The 16,431-nt window shown below is 37.7% G+C and overlaps 1 protein-coding gene and 1 pseudogene across 2 annotated transcripts in view; one reads left to right on the forward strand and one right to left on the reverse strand.

Moving 5' to 3' along the window:
* The window catches only part of TPC1 (two-pore channel 1), a 49,009-nt gene that overhangs the window by 1,214 nt on the left and 31,364 nt on the right, over window positions 1-16,431 (forward strand). For both annotated transcript variants that reach the window (XM_088516369.1, XM_059593216.2), the window contains exons 2-7: window positions 471-614; window positions 832-939; window positions 2,605-2,700; window positions 6,801-6,931; window positions 10,414-10,474; window positions 16,178-16,344. In XM_088516369.1, coding sequence (XP_088372495.1) covers window positions 471-614; window positions 832-939; window positions 2,605-2,700; window positions 6,801-6,931; window positions 10,414-10,474; window positions 16,178-16,344 — 707 coding nt within the window. The remainder of the gene's footprint in view (window positions 1-470; window positions 615-831; window positions 940-2,604; window positions 2,701-6,800; window positions 6,932-10,413; window positions 10,475-16,177; window positions 16,345-16,431) is intronic.
* Window positions 13,862-14,958, reverse strand: LOC148585320 (uncharacterized; annotated as a pseudogene).

A 16,431-nucleotide genomic window follows, 5' to 3' on the forward strand; every position in this document is an offset into this window, starting at 1 on the left:
TAATATATTGTGATAGAAGGAGTGGTGTATGTAATCTGTTTGACATTTTCAGTTCGATTGCTATTTTTTTTTTTTTTTTTTTTTTTTTTTTTTTTCATTTTGAAAAAATATTTCTTTCATTTTATGAGTGGAAATTTGCATGGTTTTCGAAGTTTATTTTTAATAAGTTTGCAAATATGTAACTAACCCAAAAAAGTTTGTTATTGTATATCTGTTTGTCTTTTCTTTCATCCTTGTGATGTTTCCGTTGTTTTAACCATTGGAATTTTTTTTTATTTTTTATTTGGAAGACTTATGAATTGTAACAAAAAAAGAAATAAATAGAAACTATAATCATGTCTAGTCTTGCTTTATGAACTTCTATATAAAATATCTGATATTTTTTTTCTCATTTCTTCATTAATGTTCTTATTCTCAAATTTTTTTTTCCAAACAATTAATTACTTTTTATGGTTTGATACATTCTGCAGGCTGAAGATGGTATTGGTCTACCTGAGCAAATTCTTGATCAATCAAACTTCCAGAATGCTGCAAAGTTATACTTCATATTTACTCGATTTGATATCATCTGGTCCCTCACTTACTTTGCATTGATAGTCCTAAATTTCTTAGAGGTTAGTACTTTTCTTTCTTTCTTTCTTTCTTTCTTTTTTTCTTTAATTTTGGTTGCAATTGTTTGCATTTCCATTCTGTGCATTGGTATAAGGCCTTAAGGCAAAAATAATAAGAATCCTGGATAGTCCTGTCAAGGTATTTCTTTATTCCTTTTTTTTTTTTTTTTTTTTTCTGGGTGGGTATGTGTTTATTCTTAAGTTGCTTAACTGTGTGCAGAAACCTTTGTGGTGTACAAACTATTCTACGTATTCTTGTGACGATAGGGAGTACTTTTATCTTGGGCAGTTGCCCTACTTAACTGGTGCAGAGACTCTCATCTATGAGGTAAGAGTAGTATGTCAGAAAAATTATATATGACTTGTAGACTATTTATGACATTTGTTACTATTGTATCAATAAATTTTATTCCTCTACATTCTATTGGAGCTAGTTGAACATAAGTCGTATATATATATATATATATATATATATATATATATGTGCTTTCTGTCTTTGTGTCCTGAAATGCTATGAATATATTCACTGCGAGTTTTAGTGCACACACACACACATAAGATTTAGGGTATTATGGATGGCTGGAACTGCAAATAAAATGAAGGAACCATTTCTAGGAGACTAGGACAAAGCCACTTCTATTTAGAATTTGTTCTCTCGACTTGCTATCTTCATATTCCAAGTGGTTAATTGATAAATTTGACATGATTGGAGTTTGTTGTCCTCTGGAGTATGTGGTTCGGACATAAATTTATCGTCATGGTTGAAATATATTAGATTATATAAACAAACCATGATGGGCATGTGCTAGAAAGTAATTGGCACATATTAAGTAGGGGCGCATGTTGAATAGAAAATTTCAATATTTATTTTAAAGTAGTATCTCCAAAAAGAAATTACAGATATTTAGATTTATTTTATTTTATTTTATTTTTTATTATGGGTTGGAATGAGATTTAGATATTTAATTCACAAGATTTTGAGGAAATGCTGAATGTTTCTCAAGAGTAGGCAATAAATGAGGAAAAGTTTAGCATCTGTCTAAGCAGCTGTTATTTGGGGAAGAAACTTCAAATATATATATATATATATATATATATAAAATTTTTTTTCTGCAATTTGTAGTTTGTACATGCTCCCATAAATCAATTGCAAATGAAATTTAAACCTAAAAAGAAAAAAGATTTTTATGATTGGTAGAAAGTTTCTTAGATAGTTTAAACATCTGTCTTAAAGGAACAAAATCCTCAATTTTTCTCTTTTGTTCAGAACCTCTCGAGTTTGATCCCTGATGGGGAGTGTCTGTTTTGGTTAAAAAAGAAAAAAAAAAAGACAGACTATAATGGTAGATTGTTTCTTGGAAAGGATATTGAATCATGGGTTAGGGTTGTTAGGTGATCATTTTTAAACACTATGATCGCTTGCTAATGATGTTTTCAAGGTGCCTCTATTTGTAGCTTGATTATTATCGGATTTAGTTCTAATTACAGTTCATGGAAAATGAACCTGGATATTATGCTGGGATGCATGGAATGTGACTTTGTGCTTAGAGCCCAAGCCTCCTACACCTACAGATGAGTCTTCGGCTATAGAGAAGGCCCACCATGTTATCGGAAAATGACTTGTTAGTAGGTCTTGATTGAGAAAGATGATTATAGACATATGTTGCATATAGAACGTAAGTTTGAATATAATTTTAGTAGTATAAGTGCTAGTATAAATAGTATTAGTGATAGTATTCACTCATGGTTTAAAACAATAGAAAAAAAAAAAAATTCAAAATATTAATCAAAATTATGTTGAGTCAATCTTGTGGGGATGACTTGAACTGCAGAGTTTTTTACGTTAGACATGTCGCTAGATTTCTAGGGTGAGCTTCTCACCTCTGTCGTTGAGATTTTCATATCTTTGTTCTTTTTCCACATGTTTCCTTGGTATGTAGTATTAGATAGCCAGTCTTTTGCAAGTTGCATAAGTTTCTACTTTCTTATGCAGGGCATAACTCTCATCTTACTTGTGATACATACTTTCTTTCCAATTTCATACGAAGGGTACCATCTCTATTGGAGAAATCCTCTTAATTGGTTAAAGGTACTTCCTTCCATATTTCTTTATCGTATAGTTTTTTTTGACGTTCCAAAAAGTATAAAACTGACAAATCATCTATTTTTTATTGTTTTTACTACCAAGAGGCTTTTTGTTTGTTAGATAGTTTTGTCTATGGCTTATGCTAGGGATTTAAATTATTGACTCATGGCTGAGAAGTTCAGTAAAGAAAGTAAAGCTTTTCATGGGGTTGACCTCTTTACTTGTTCATGTCGTGTTCTTAGATTATCAACCATGCACTTGACTTTTCATGCTGCTTTAGCCAATTTTCTCTTTGGTTGTCATTATATTCTTATGTACCTTTAGCTTGAATAGAAATGCGCCTAGCTCTTGGTTGGTTCATGACCATGTCCATATTATCTTGGCTGACTTAACCTCATCCTTGTATTTCCACTTATTCATCTTCATATTCTTATTTTGGATGCATTTTTTAAATGTGCATGGTGCTTCTTGAGTGACCATTTTGCACCTTAAGACACTGTTGTCGAACTTTTTTGGGTTTCACTTGTATAGTTCGCATGCACCAGGGTATACCCTCTTTAAATAAGATCTTTACTTATAGAAGAAAAAGGGGAGGGCTCAAAGAGATTATTTATGAAGCCTAAGTTGCTATCGTGGAACATTAGAGGGTTAAATGAGGGTGGTAAGCGCCTGAGAGTCAGGAATCTTCTAAGGCAGTGGAAGGCGGACATCATTTGCTAGCAGGAAACTAAAATGGAGATTATTTCTAGCAGTATCATGAGAAGCTTGTGGGGTTGTTGTCATCATGCCGAGTGGTGTTATGTTGCTTTTAGAGGGCCTCATGTGGTATTTTGTTGATGTGGGATAGGAGGGTGGTGAAGAAGATTGAGGTTTGTATGGGGGAGTTTGTTGTCGCCTGTTCTTTTCGAAATGTCGTGGATGATTTGGCTTGGGCTTTTGTGGTGAAATATGGTCCTAATCTTGATAATGTCAGAAGGTCCCTTTAGGAGGAATTGGCTGGTCTTATTAGTTGGTGGGATTTGCCTTCGTGCATTGGTGGTGATTTCAATGTCATTCGTTTTCCGTGCAAAAGATCGGGGGTTGCTCCTCTTAGTCCCGCAATAATAGAGTTCTCGGACTTTATTTCAGAGAAGGGTTTTATGGATCTTCCCCTAGCTGGGGGGTTGTTTACTTGTCTATTTCATCGTGTTTCTGGATTGGGAAGCCAAGTATCTTGGTATGCTTAAGAAGAGGGTTCCTAGATTGTGCTTCGATCATTTCCCTATTCTACTAGATTTCAAGGGGGGGGGGGGGGGGGGGGGGGGTGTGTTGGGGTAAAAGACCTTTCAAGTTTGAGAATATGTGGCGATGGGTTTGTGGATAGGATGAGGCATTGGTGGTTGTATTATCGTTTTCAAGGTTTTCCTAGCTTCATCTTGGCCCAAAAACTGAAGGCCTTAAAGGTTGATATTAAAAGGTGGAACAAGCAGGTGTTTGGTAATGTGGAGTCTCTTAACAAAGCGAGATTCGAAGATCATTACTAAAGCTCTTGCCAATAGAATGAGAAGGATAGTGGAGAAGATTATCTCAAAGCCTCAGAACACTTTTGTTAAAGGTAGGCAAATTCTGGATTCAGTTCTTATTGCTAACAAATGCTTGGATAGCCATATCAAGTCTGGTGAACCAGGGGATCTTTGCAAGCCGGATATGGAGAAAGCCTATGATCACATCAATTGGAAGTTGTTGTATTTGCTGAGAAGGTGCAGTTTTGGGGAGAAATGATGCTCTTGGATAGTGCATTGCATTTTGTGGTTGCGCTTCTCCGTTTAATGGCATTCCATCCGGCTTCTTGAGTAGCTCTCGTGGGGTGAGGCGGGGCGATCCTCTGCCTCTTTTTCTGTTTGTTATTGTCATGGAGGCTTTAAGTAGAATGATCATTGCTACTATTGACAATTGTTTTCTCTTAGGCTTCTCTGTGGGGTCTAGACTTTCCGAGATAATTAATATTTCTCTTTGTTGTTTGCGGATGATTATTTGGTATTCTGTGGGGCCATCTCTGATCACCTTCGCTTCTTAGAAGCGTGTGTTATTCTATTTGTATGTTTTGAAGCTGTTTCTAGTTTGAAGGTGAATATGGCCAAGTTAGTTTTGGTTCAAGTGGGAAATGTGGATAATGTGGATGAGCTGGCTGGCATTATAGGTTGCGGGACGTCCTCTTTGCCTTTGAAGTATCTTGGTCTCTCTCTGGGGCTTGCTTTAAGGCTAAGTCTATTTGGGATGGCATTGTGGAAAAGATTGAGCGTCGGTTGGCTAGTTGGAAAATGATGTATCTATCCAAGGCTGGTAGGGTTACCCTCATAAAGAGTACTTTTTCCAACTTACCTACATATTTCATGTCTCTCTTTCCCATTCCCGCTTCTATGGAAAATCGTATAGAGAAGCTCCAACAAGATTTTTTATGGGTGGGATAGGTGAAGAATTTAAATATCACCTGATTAGTTGGCCCAAGGTTTGCTCTCCTATTTATAAGGGTGGTTTAAGGATTCAGAACTTGAGATTGTTCAATAGAGCCCTTTTAGGGAAGTGGATGTGGCGTTATGTGCATGAGAGAGAGGCTTGGTGGAAAGTTGTGGTGGAAGCCAAATTCAATTATGATTGGGGCAGATGGTGCTCTATTGATCCCTCAGGGTCGCATGGGGTGGGGGCTTTGGAAGTATATTAGAAGAGGGTGTAGGCTGTTTTCGAGTCATAGTAGATTTGAACCGGGAGATGGGTCCAAGATCAGATTTCGGTTTGATGTGTGGTGTGGTGAGTCGAGTCTCAAGGAAGCGTTTTCAGTTTTATATAACATTGCTTGTGTGAAGGATGCGACTGTTGCAGTTAACATGGACTGTTCGAGTGGCTCCCTTCAGTAGAATGTACCTTTTTTGGCTTGGCTCACGATTGGGAAGTGGATGCTCTAGCCTCCTTCTATACCTTGTTGTATTCCCATAGAGTGAGAAGAGAAGGGGAGGACATGATTTGGTGGGTCCCCCCCGTCTTGCAAAGGGAACGTTGATGTTAGATCCTTTTACAAGATCCTAGCTTGTAAAGAAAATCTTCATTTCCCTTGGAAGAGTGTTTGGCGGACCAAGGCTCCCTTGAAAGTGGTTTTTTTTTGCTTGGCCGGTGACTCTATGGAAAATTCTTACTATGGACAACCTTAGGAAAAGATATCTCATCGTGGTTAATAGGTGCTGCTTGTGTAAATTGAACGAGGAGTCCTTTGATCATCTTCTCCTCCATTGTGAGGTCACCAGTGCCTTATGAAATGCCATCTTTAGTCGCTTTGGTTTGTCTTGGGTTATGATCGCGTGATGGATTTGTTTGCCTGCTGGTGGACGGGGGGTTGCTCTTGGAGTGTTGTCATGTGGAAGATGGTTCATCTTTGCCTGTGTACTAGGGTTGCGCTCCTCTGCTTTTTGATATATACAACATTACTTATAAAAAAAAAAAAAAAAACTTATTTCTTTACTTGATGTTGAACTCATGAAATGCAGTCTGAAAAAGGAGAAGGTTAGCAAGTGGATTTATAGAAAGCGTTCCGATTAGGAGTTGGTTTAATCAAGGTAAAAGTATTGATCATGTAAGACAGCCTGAATGTGCCTTCAGTATATGAAAAACCTGTATGCAGTTGAGTTTTTTATGGCTTAGAAAATTGCCTAAAAGAATTGTCTAGGATTCTAGGCTGTGCAGAGATAGAGATGAATAATTTGTTGAAAAGGGAATGTGGTTGTAAGTAATGAAATATCCTTCACAGAAAGTAAATGGAGCCTCCTAGAGTGTGTTACCACAGATGTCTGAATTCTTTTTAAAGCACCAGAAGCTACAGCAGCATCAAGAATAAAATGATCAACAGGATTCATAAAGATAAGAAACAGTGTATCTTACAAATTATATGATCTTTCAGTTCAGAGTGCAATTCATACGTTGAGACTTTTGTATATGAGCCAGAGAAGGAAAAGAAAAATCTGGTATAAAGAAAAAACCAGGCTAACAAATTCTGATTTATCCTCTGAAAGTGTAATGTCATGATAATTTGTTCCTCTTGTCTGATCGTAACAATTCTTTTGTCGGCTTTTCAGGTGACTTGCCTGTTAATTTTGGTTGCTGATATACTGGTTTATGCTCTATATTTGTCACCAGTGGCCTTTGATTATCTTCCTCTCAGAATTGCCCCATATATCAGAGTTGTGCTTTTCATGCTGAACTTCAGGTAATGGGTGATAAAACAAAATTTTCTTTTTCATTTGAACTACCCATGTGTGTGTGTCTAGAATTTAGACTCAAATAATCATAGGCATGCACACTGATTGGGCAGATGTTTATCTTATAAACTTATGCTTTGAAACGTAATAATTGCAGTTAAAACACTAGATCTACAAAAAAAAAAAATATATATTTTTTCATGGTGAGAAAAGACAGAGAGTTGGAGAATAAGAAAGAGATATTAGAATGAAAATGAGAGTAGGACAGAACAATGCAACTTCCGTGTCTATGATAAATATATAAGAGGAGAGGGAAGAGGAGAGGAGACAAAGAAAGACGAGAAACTTTTTCAAAACTCTTCAGCTTTTATTTATCACTAGGCTGATTCTATAACACCCGTACTATTAATAGGCTCTGGAAAACCCTAGAACAAGTAGGAACCTTGTAGAACTTTTCCTAACCAATATGTTAATATGCTACAATTCAAATTTCCTTAACCATGAAGGATGTAGCAATTTTTAGTAATGTTAAATCATCAGTTGTCCCAAATAGAAAATGATAAATTTAATCATTTAATTAATATTCTAAGAGTTTCCTCGCGTGTGGGTTTCAATTAGTGTGGCTTAACACATGGAACATTTAATTGAAATGTAAGGTGAATGATAGAGACAATGTTTAAACTTAGGACCTTTGCTCTGATATCATATTAAATTACCGGTTATTTCAAAAGCTTAAACTAATAGAAAATTATGAATTTAATCATTTAATTAATCTTTTAACAAGTAATATACCTTTTCACATGAGTACTATCAAACAACCTTCCACGGTCTTGTAGGGAGTCACTTAGTTTGTCAGTAACTCGGTACACTAGCAAAAGTGTCAATTTGAAATAGAAGTGCATCATTAAGAATTCTATGAGCATGCAATTACTTAAAGGATTTCCCTTCACATGTCTTCCAAAAGTTTGAGTGTTGAGGTAGGGTAATCAAAGAACTTACTTTGTGCTTATGCTCTGCATTTAAAGTGAACCTCAGATGATTTGATTAGCATTGTATGTTGTCCAAGGAAGTGCTCTGATTCATCAAGTCATACTGTTCACATGTAGTAGTGGTTGCATGGGATAACAAATAAAATTTTTCTTCCAATTAGTTAAGACTTATAATAATTTTAGAGAGTTCAATTGGGATCATACAATTACTATTTATCCTTATAAGTGAGCATTATTTTTTTTGAAAAGTATAAGTGAGCATTATTGATGTGAGATGATTTCTAAACAAATTGAATTTTTCTTGTGCTAAAATTGGCATTCTTTGTGATTGAAAGGTTGGCATTGTCGCATGTTAGTTGTGGTCATTACTTTATCTCTCTATGATGGGGTGCAATGGATTATGGAGATGTTAGTGTGTTGGAAAGGGAGTTCTCGTAATGGTGTGAGTAGTGTGGTTTTGGAAGCCGTTCCACTTTGTAGTATGTAGGAAATTGTTAGAAAAATAGTTGTACATATCACTATGCAAAGCTTACGTAAAATCGCTAAAAATCCATTTCAAAGATCCTTGTGAGATTAGATTAGATGCTAATAAAAAATTATTAAAGGATGAGGGGGAATTATTTGAAGATCCTGGCAGGTATTGTCGCCTAGTTGGAAAGTTGAATTGTCTTACTATTACCAGTCTAGATATCTCATATGCAATTACTGTTGTTAGTCAGTTCTTGGAGGCTCCTAGGGCTTCATATTGGGAAGCTGTTACTCGTATTATTCGGTATTTGAAGAGAGCCCTTGGTCTTGGATATTGTATAGACCAAACGAACATCTTAGGGTAGAAAAGTTTTACTGGTACAGATTGGGCAGGTTCTCCCTTAGATAAACAATCTACTACAGGATATTGTACATTCTTAGGCGATTATTTGGTCTTTTAGAAAAGTAAGAAACAAAAGTAGTTTCATGGTCTAGTGTTGAAGTAGATTACATGGCAATGTCTCATACTGCAAGTGAGTTGACGTGGTTACAACATTTTCTCTAGAAATTTGGATTCTCACCTCCTACTCCTCTCAGATTGTTTTGAGATAACTAGGCTGCTCTACATATTGCATCTAACCCATTTTTTCATGAAAGGACCAAGCATATTGAGGTTCATTGTCATTTTAGTCAAGATAAGATACTCAGAGGAGATATATCTACACAATTCGTGAAGTCTGAAGACCAGTTAGCTAGCATGTTTACAAAATCCTTGTGTTGAAAGTGGTTAGAGTTTATTTGTTTCAAGCTGGGTTTATATGATATATATGCTCTAGCTTGAGGGGAGTGTTTGAAGAGCTTGTAATGGTTAAAAGAATATGTTGGTGACAGGGATTTGTTACAAGGGTGTTTTGGTCATTGTATTGAATTTTACAATATATAAGAAACCAGAGAAAGATTCGAAGTTGGCCTTCTCTTTCTCTAGTTTCTTCCCATGCAAATCCTACAACATGGATTAAAGGAGGTATTCATTGTGATTCTTTCCTACATTTTTTTTTTTTTTTTTTGGAATTTTTGGTTGTAATTTCCTTAGGGAACTTAGTGTTTTCCCATTTTGTACTTGATCCTTTCTTTTCTAATAAAATTTTTATTGCTTATCAAAAAGAACAATAGGACCTTTTCATCCCTGGTCTTCAATTGAATTCAGTTCTATTTGAGGAGACCTGGGGCAGTTAAATGAAGGATGAGTTATTATGGTGGAAGGTTATAGAGGACAAATAGGAATTATATGCCAAAGATGCATTATATAAAGACCAATTTTGCTTAGAATATCTATGCATGTGAGGTGTCAATTAAGATTGACAGCAAGGTGCAAACTGAAGGCTGGCACAACCGTCCATTTATTTGTTGGAATATGCACAAGAAATTATTGATCATATCTTTAAAGTTGAGAGGACAGAACTTTTGAAATTGCAATTCAGAAAAATGAAATAATTCTGTTGAACTGAAATATCTACAAAATGGAACTTGTTGAACATTTTATATCTGCATCTTCACTTCAAGGTAGTTTATTTCTTTGGTACTCATGAATAAAGTTTTCAGTTATCAATCCAGGGCAAACAACTATCTTGCTAGGGTGAAATAAATTGGAACTTTTCCCTGTATCATCATCATGCCCCATACTTGAACCCTATTATTAGGAAACTTTATTCAGTTTGGGTCGGGATATACAAACAGTATTAATAGTGTGGGGAAAACATAATCTTCCCATTTCCCTAAGGTGTGCCCAACTAAAAGTAGGCTTTGATACATGTTCGGAGGCCTAAATTAAGTCTTGATGTGCCAAGGGCCTGAAGATTGATTAAGTCACCTGTAAACCATTCGTGATGATAAAGTTCTGGGGACCAGAACTCGCATAATCATTGTAGATACGTATTACATTGTGATGCACATGCATTCTTACATTGTACTTTTTCTGTTAAACAATTTTTGTTAAACTAGTTTGATGTTTTCTCATTCTACTTTGGTCTTAGGGAATTACGAGCGACCATCTTCATCCTAGCTGGAATGCTTGGCACATACTTAAATGTCTTGGTATGTTTACCATCTTATTATTTTTACCTTTATCTATGCTGTTGCTGAGTTTGCAATCTTTATAGTTTCTAAATATCAACAATATCATGGTTTGCAGAGAAAGAAATAATCGTACATTCAATGGTATTGAGTTGTATATGGTTGTGCCAAAATCTTTATTTTTGCGACTGACCATATGAGTGGTCAATTGCTATTGGCAAGACTTCCCTGTAGTATATTTTTAGAAATCTTAAGCCTTAGCTTGTAAGTATTTAGGAGACTCTTCTTACACCTGCTTAGTACTTGAGGTTCTCCTCTTTCTTATAAGAAAATGTCTCTTTTTTGGTATGTAACTCTAGGGATGGTACACCTGTCAATTGTACTGAATACCTCTCAATGTGAGGGTTTCTCATATTATATAGGAGTTGTCTAGCTAATTACAGGCTGTATCTTAGCGATTACAGCAATTTAGAAGAACAAATAAGGCATATAAAATCTACTTACTAATTACAAGATACTATAGCTATAATACAAAAATATACCATAACTAGAGAGACTAATTATGGCTAAATATATATATCGTATCTGATTGACATCCCCCCTCAAATTGATGCTGGTTGATCAAGAAGCATCAATTTGCCCACAAGGAACTGATGACGCTGTCGTGTCATGGCCTTCGTGAATACGTCAGCTATCTGGAGATCAGTGGAAACATAAGGAAGAGATATAACACGAGTGTCCAAAGCTTCCCGAATAGAATGACAGTCTACCTCAATATGCTTCGTACGTTCATGGTAAACAGGATTAGCAGCTATTTGAATGGCACTAGTATTATCTGCATGGAGAGGAGTAGAATCAGATTGAGAAAAACCAAGCTCAACCAGAAGCCCACGAAGCCAGACAATCTCAGAACAAGCAGCAGACATTGCCCGGTATTCGGATTCAGTAGATGATTTAGAAACGCGAGCTTGTTTCTTACTCTTCCAAGAAATCAAAGAATCACCAAGAAACATACATCAATCCGTGACAGACCGCTGAGTATCAGGACATCCGGCCCAATCCGCATCACTATAAGCAACAAGGCGAAGAGGAGAGCCAGTTGGAAAGAACAACCCACGGCTAGGTGACCCTCGAAGATAGCGAATGATACGACGAACCGCAGCTAAATAAAGATGGCGTGGAGTTTACATAAATTGGCTAACTTGCTAGACAACGAAGGAAATATCAGGCCGAGTAATAGTCAAATAGTTCAAGCTGCCTACCAACTGTCGGAACATAGTAGGATCAGAAAGAAGATCACCCTCCTCATTTCGAAATTTCACATTAACCTCCATAGGAGTATCCACCGAAGAAGAATCTTGAAGACCAGCCAGGCGAATCAAGTCCTGGGTATATTTGTGTTGATTCAAGAATATACCTAAAGAATTGGTATGTACCTCCAACCCCAAAAAATACGTAAGAGGACCAAGGTCTTTCATATGAAAAGAAGCCTGAAGATTCTGCTTGAGCTGGCCAATCAAACTGGAGTCAGTGCCAGTAATGACAATATCATCCACATACACAAGTAAAAGAACGAGACCAGTCGGAGTCTTGCAAAAAAACAAAGAGGAGTCATATTGGCTTTGGACAAAGGAGAAGCGAAGCAGCGTAGACCTGAATTTTTCAAACCATGCCCGGGGAGCCTGTTTTAAGCCATAGAGAGACCGCTTTAACTTACACACAGCTCCAGATGGAGAAGAAAACAAACCCGGAGGAGGAATCATGTAAATATCCTCTTTGAGATCACTATGAAGAAAAGCATTTTTTACATCCATCTGGTGAAGCGGCCAGCCTTGGGAGGCAGCAATAGAAATAACCGTACGCACTGTGGTCATCTTTGCTACCGGAGCAAATGTCTCCTCATAGTCCACCCCATATTCTTGTCTATTCCCAAGAACAACTAATCGTGCCTTATACCGATCCAAAGTCTCATCAGAGCGGAGTTTAATTGAGTAAACCCATTTACAACTGATGGCTTTAACATTAGAAGGACAAGGAACCACCTCCCATGTTTGATTGTCCTGGAGAGCCTGAAGTTCCTCATCCATCGCTTTTCGCCAACATTCATGTTTAATGGCCTCGAAAAAACATGTAGGGATAGAAATAGAAGACAAAGTAGCATTAAAAGAAGTGTGAGAAAAACCATACCGATCAGGAGGACGTGATACTCGGGCAGATCGTCGAGGACCAGGCTCAGGAGGCGTGGGAGAACTGATCGGACCTGTCTTGGATAACAAATCAATCTCTGGAGAAGTTGTCAGAACAGGTTCGGGTGAAGGGTCAGTCTCGGGAAGGGGCAAAGTTGGTAGACGTCGAGTATACACAATTCCAGGTTTGAACCGTTCAGGGAGAGGAGTCAATTCATCAAAACATGGTAGAATACTAATTTCAGACAATGACTCAACATGTGTAGAAAAGAAACATTGATTCTCAAAGAAAACAACATTACGAGATATACGAAATTTGTCAGAACAAGAATCATAGCAAACATAACCCTTGTGCGAAATACTATAACCCATAAATGCACATTTATCAGACTTGAGTAGAGAGTTTGTGACGTTCATGAGAAGGTAAATGAACAAAACAAACACATCCAAAATTATGCAGATTAAGATAGCTAGGATGCTGATGATACAAACGATAGTAAGGAGAATCAAAATTCAAGACCTGAGAGGGCAGTCTATTAATTAAGTAAACTGCAGTAGATAATGCCTCAACCCAAAATTTAGACGGAACGGATGACTCAAGCAATAAGGTGCGAACAACATCCAAGAGATGTCGGTTCTTTCCTTCCGCCACCCCATTTTGCTGAGGAGTATAAGGACAAGAGCGCAGAGACAATTCCTTTGTGGTGTAAGAAATCATGAAATTCGTGGGACATGTATTCTCCACCAGAATCAGACCTCAAAATCTTAATATCTGTAGAAAATTGATTCTCAATATATGCTACAAAGGTCTTAAAAACAGACAGGACCTCAGATTTAGCCCGAAGAAAATAGACCCAAGTATATCGACTGAAATCATCTATGAATGTCACAAAATATTTATATCGAGCATGAGAAATTACAGGAGAAATGCCCCATACATCACTATGCACAATATCAAAGCATTTTGTAGCATGACTACCATGAGAAAAAAAGGAAAGTGTCTTACTCTTACCAAGTTTGCAGACAGAACAGTCAAATGACAAATTTTTAGAAACTCGTTCTTTATTGTCTAACAAACCTGAATTTAACTTATGAGACAAAATAACAGAGTTTGGATGACCCAAACGTTTGTGCCATACTTCGTTTTGGAGTGTTAACTGTCATACAAGCCAAAGATAAACAACTAGGAATTGAAAAGTGCAATGGAAATAGTCTGCCAACTTTAGGCCCCTTCGCGAGTATCTTCCCCGACACCTGATCCTGCACAAGACAACCATCATGAGAGAAATGGACATCACAGTTTTTTTCAACTAACTGGCCAACTGAAATTAGATTATTAGAAAGTCCAGGAGACACATAAACATCTCGGAATGAAGGATTGATATCTCCTACTTCATTAATAGCTAAATGACTCCCATTAGCTACTTGAATATGAGATGAACCAAGATATGGACGAACATTGCAAAGAGTATCAGATGATCTGGTCATATGATTGGATGCAGCAGAATCAATAAGCCAAGACGTATACGGAGTAGTACCATTACCTTGGAGCCCTAAGGCGGAAAAGGCTGACATAATCATCTGCTGGACCATTTCAGGAGTAAGAACAGACGATCCGGCCGCAGAAGAAGACGCTGAGGACATCACTGGAGCGGAAGAGGTGTTCATTGTAGCTTGATAGGTGGTAGCTTGGCGATTCTGAGGCCGAATGGGACATTCTTTGATAAAGTGGCCTTGTTTCTTATAGTAATTGCAAGATTTCTTTGCACAATTGGCGGCAATATGACCATACTCCTTGCAGCTGAAACACTGGACCTTGCGCATATCCTTGCCCTTCCCTTTCCCATAGGCTGCATAGGCCACTTGATTTGGGTTGGAATCGTGCTGGAACGTAGCCTGTGTGAGAAGACGTTACTTCTCACGAAGTAATTCTCCAAAACAAACATCCAAAGATGGAGAAGGATCGCGGTTCATTAAATTTGAGCGAGTAACCTCAAATTCAGGGCGCAATTTCATCAAGAATTGATCTCTCTTGCTTTGCTCATGAACAGCCTGAATAGCAGAGATAGATGCAGCAGGTATCTTCGCATAAATCATATCAGAAAATTCTCCCCACAAATTCTGAAAACCAGAAAAATACTCCTGAATGGAGAGATTGCCTTGAGTGTAATTAGCAATCTCATATTCCAACTGAAAACGACGTGCGGTATTATCCTGGTGATAAACCTTCAACAAATACTCCCACATAGTCTTTGCAGACTTATAGGGTCTTAGATTGAGCACAATAAGAGGATCGATAGACCCTAAGATCCACGACATCACACGTGCATCTTTGACCTTCCATTTAGCCAACTCCTTTGGTTCCGTAGGGGCTAGATCACTACCGTCAATATGGCCCCACAACTCTTTTCCCATAACAAACAATTGAAACTGGAATTCCCAAGTAGAACAATTTTTTCCAGTAAAACGGACCCCGAAAGACTCGCTAGAAGACATGATGAAACCAAAATAGAATCAGAAATGATAAAACCTGATAAAGGAATAACAGGCCCACCAGATTTGTTGGACAGCAAGCCCAAAGCTCACCAAACAGCAACCTGCAGCAGTCCACAAGCACAGTCCACAGGCCCAAACACACCAAAGAGCAACCTGCAGCAGTCCACAAGCCCATAGATCCGCAGCTCAGTCCACCACACTAGAACCTGCAGCAGCTACACCACAACAGAACCTGCAGCAGCTACACCACGCTCACTGCACCACACCTAAACCTGCCAGCAGCACCAAAATTCCGACAGCCCAGATCCCCGCAAGCCTAAGTCTGCCTCACCGCACCACACCAAAATAAAATCAGCCACACCTGAACCTGCCGACAGTGCCAAACCTCCGACAGCCCAGATCATCGACAACACCACAGATTGCCGAAAGCCCACGTCTGCACAGACTCTGCCAACAACCACCACAGATCACCGGGAACGCTCCAAGACTGCACAGAACCTGCCGACAACCACCTAGGATTCTCCACAAACCAAGAAACTGCCGAATAGCAGTTTAGAACCCACCAGAATGATCGACAACTCCCCTAAAGTTATCGACCGCCACAAAAAAAAAACAACCCAGTCCCAACCCAAGCTTGACAATTCCTACGCCCCTCAACAAGTAATTGAAAATAACCCTAATTTAGATGATGGCTTTGATACCATGTCAATTGTACTGAATACCTCTCAATGTGAGGGTTTCTCATATTATATAGGAATTGTCTAGCTAATTACAGGCTGTATCTCAGCGATTACAGCAATTTAGGAGAACAAATAAGGCAACTAAAATCTACCAATTAGTTACAAGATACTATAGCTAGCTATAATACAAAAATATACCATAACTAGAGAGACTAATTATGGCTAAATATATATATCGTATCTGACTGACAACACCTTCATTGCATCTGTTCCACTAAATCCATTGTTTAGTTGTGAAAATACATATTACATTATGCTTTTACCTTTTGTGCTTAATGCTGATGGATTTTCTTCAATTGCAGGCTTTAGGCCTTTTGTTTCTTCTGTTTTCCAGTTGGATAGCCTATGTCATGTTTGAAGATACCGAACAGGGGAAAACATTATTTACTTCATATGGAATCACTCTGTATCAGATGTTTATTCTGTTCACCACATCCAACAATCCAGATGTCTGGATTCCTGCGTACAAGTAAGTGGGAGCTTGAGATGTGATTAAGATGCTTCTTTTATTTTTTTATAATTCTTTTTATTAATCTTTCCAGTGGTGCTCAATTTC

Source organism: Corylus avellana, chromosome 5, assembly GCF_965113065.1.
Source record: "Corylus avellana chromosome 5, dhCorAvel1.hap1.2, whole genome shotgun sequence".
NCBI lineage: Eukaryota > Viridiplantae > Streptophyta > Magnoliopsida > Fagales > Betulaceae > Corylus > Corylus avellana.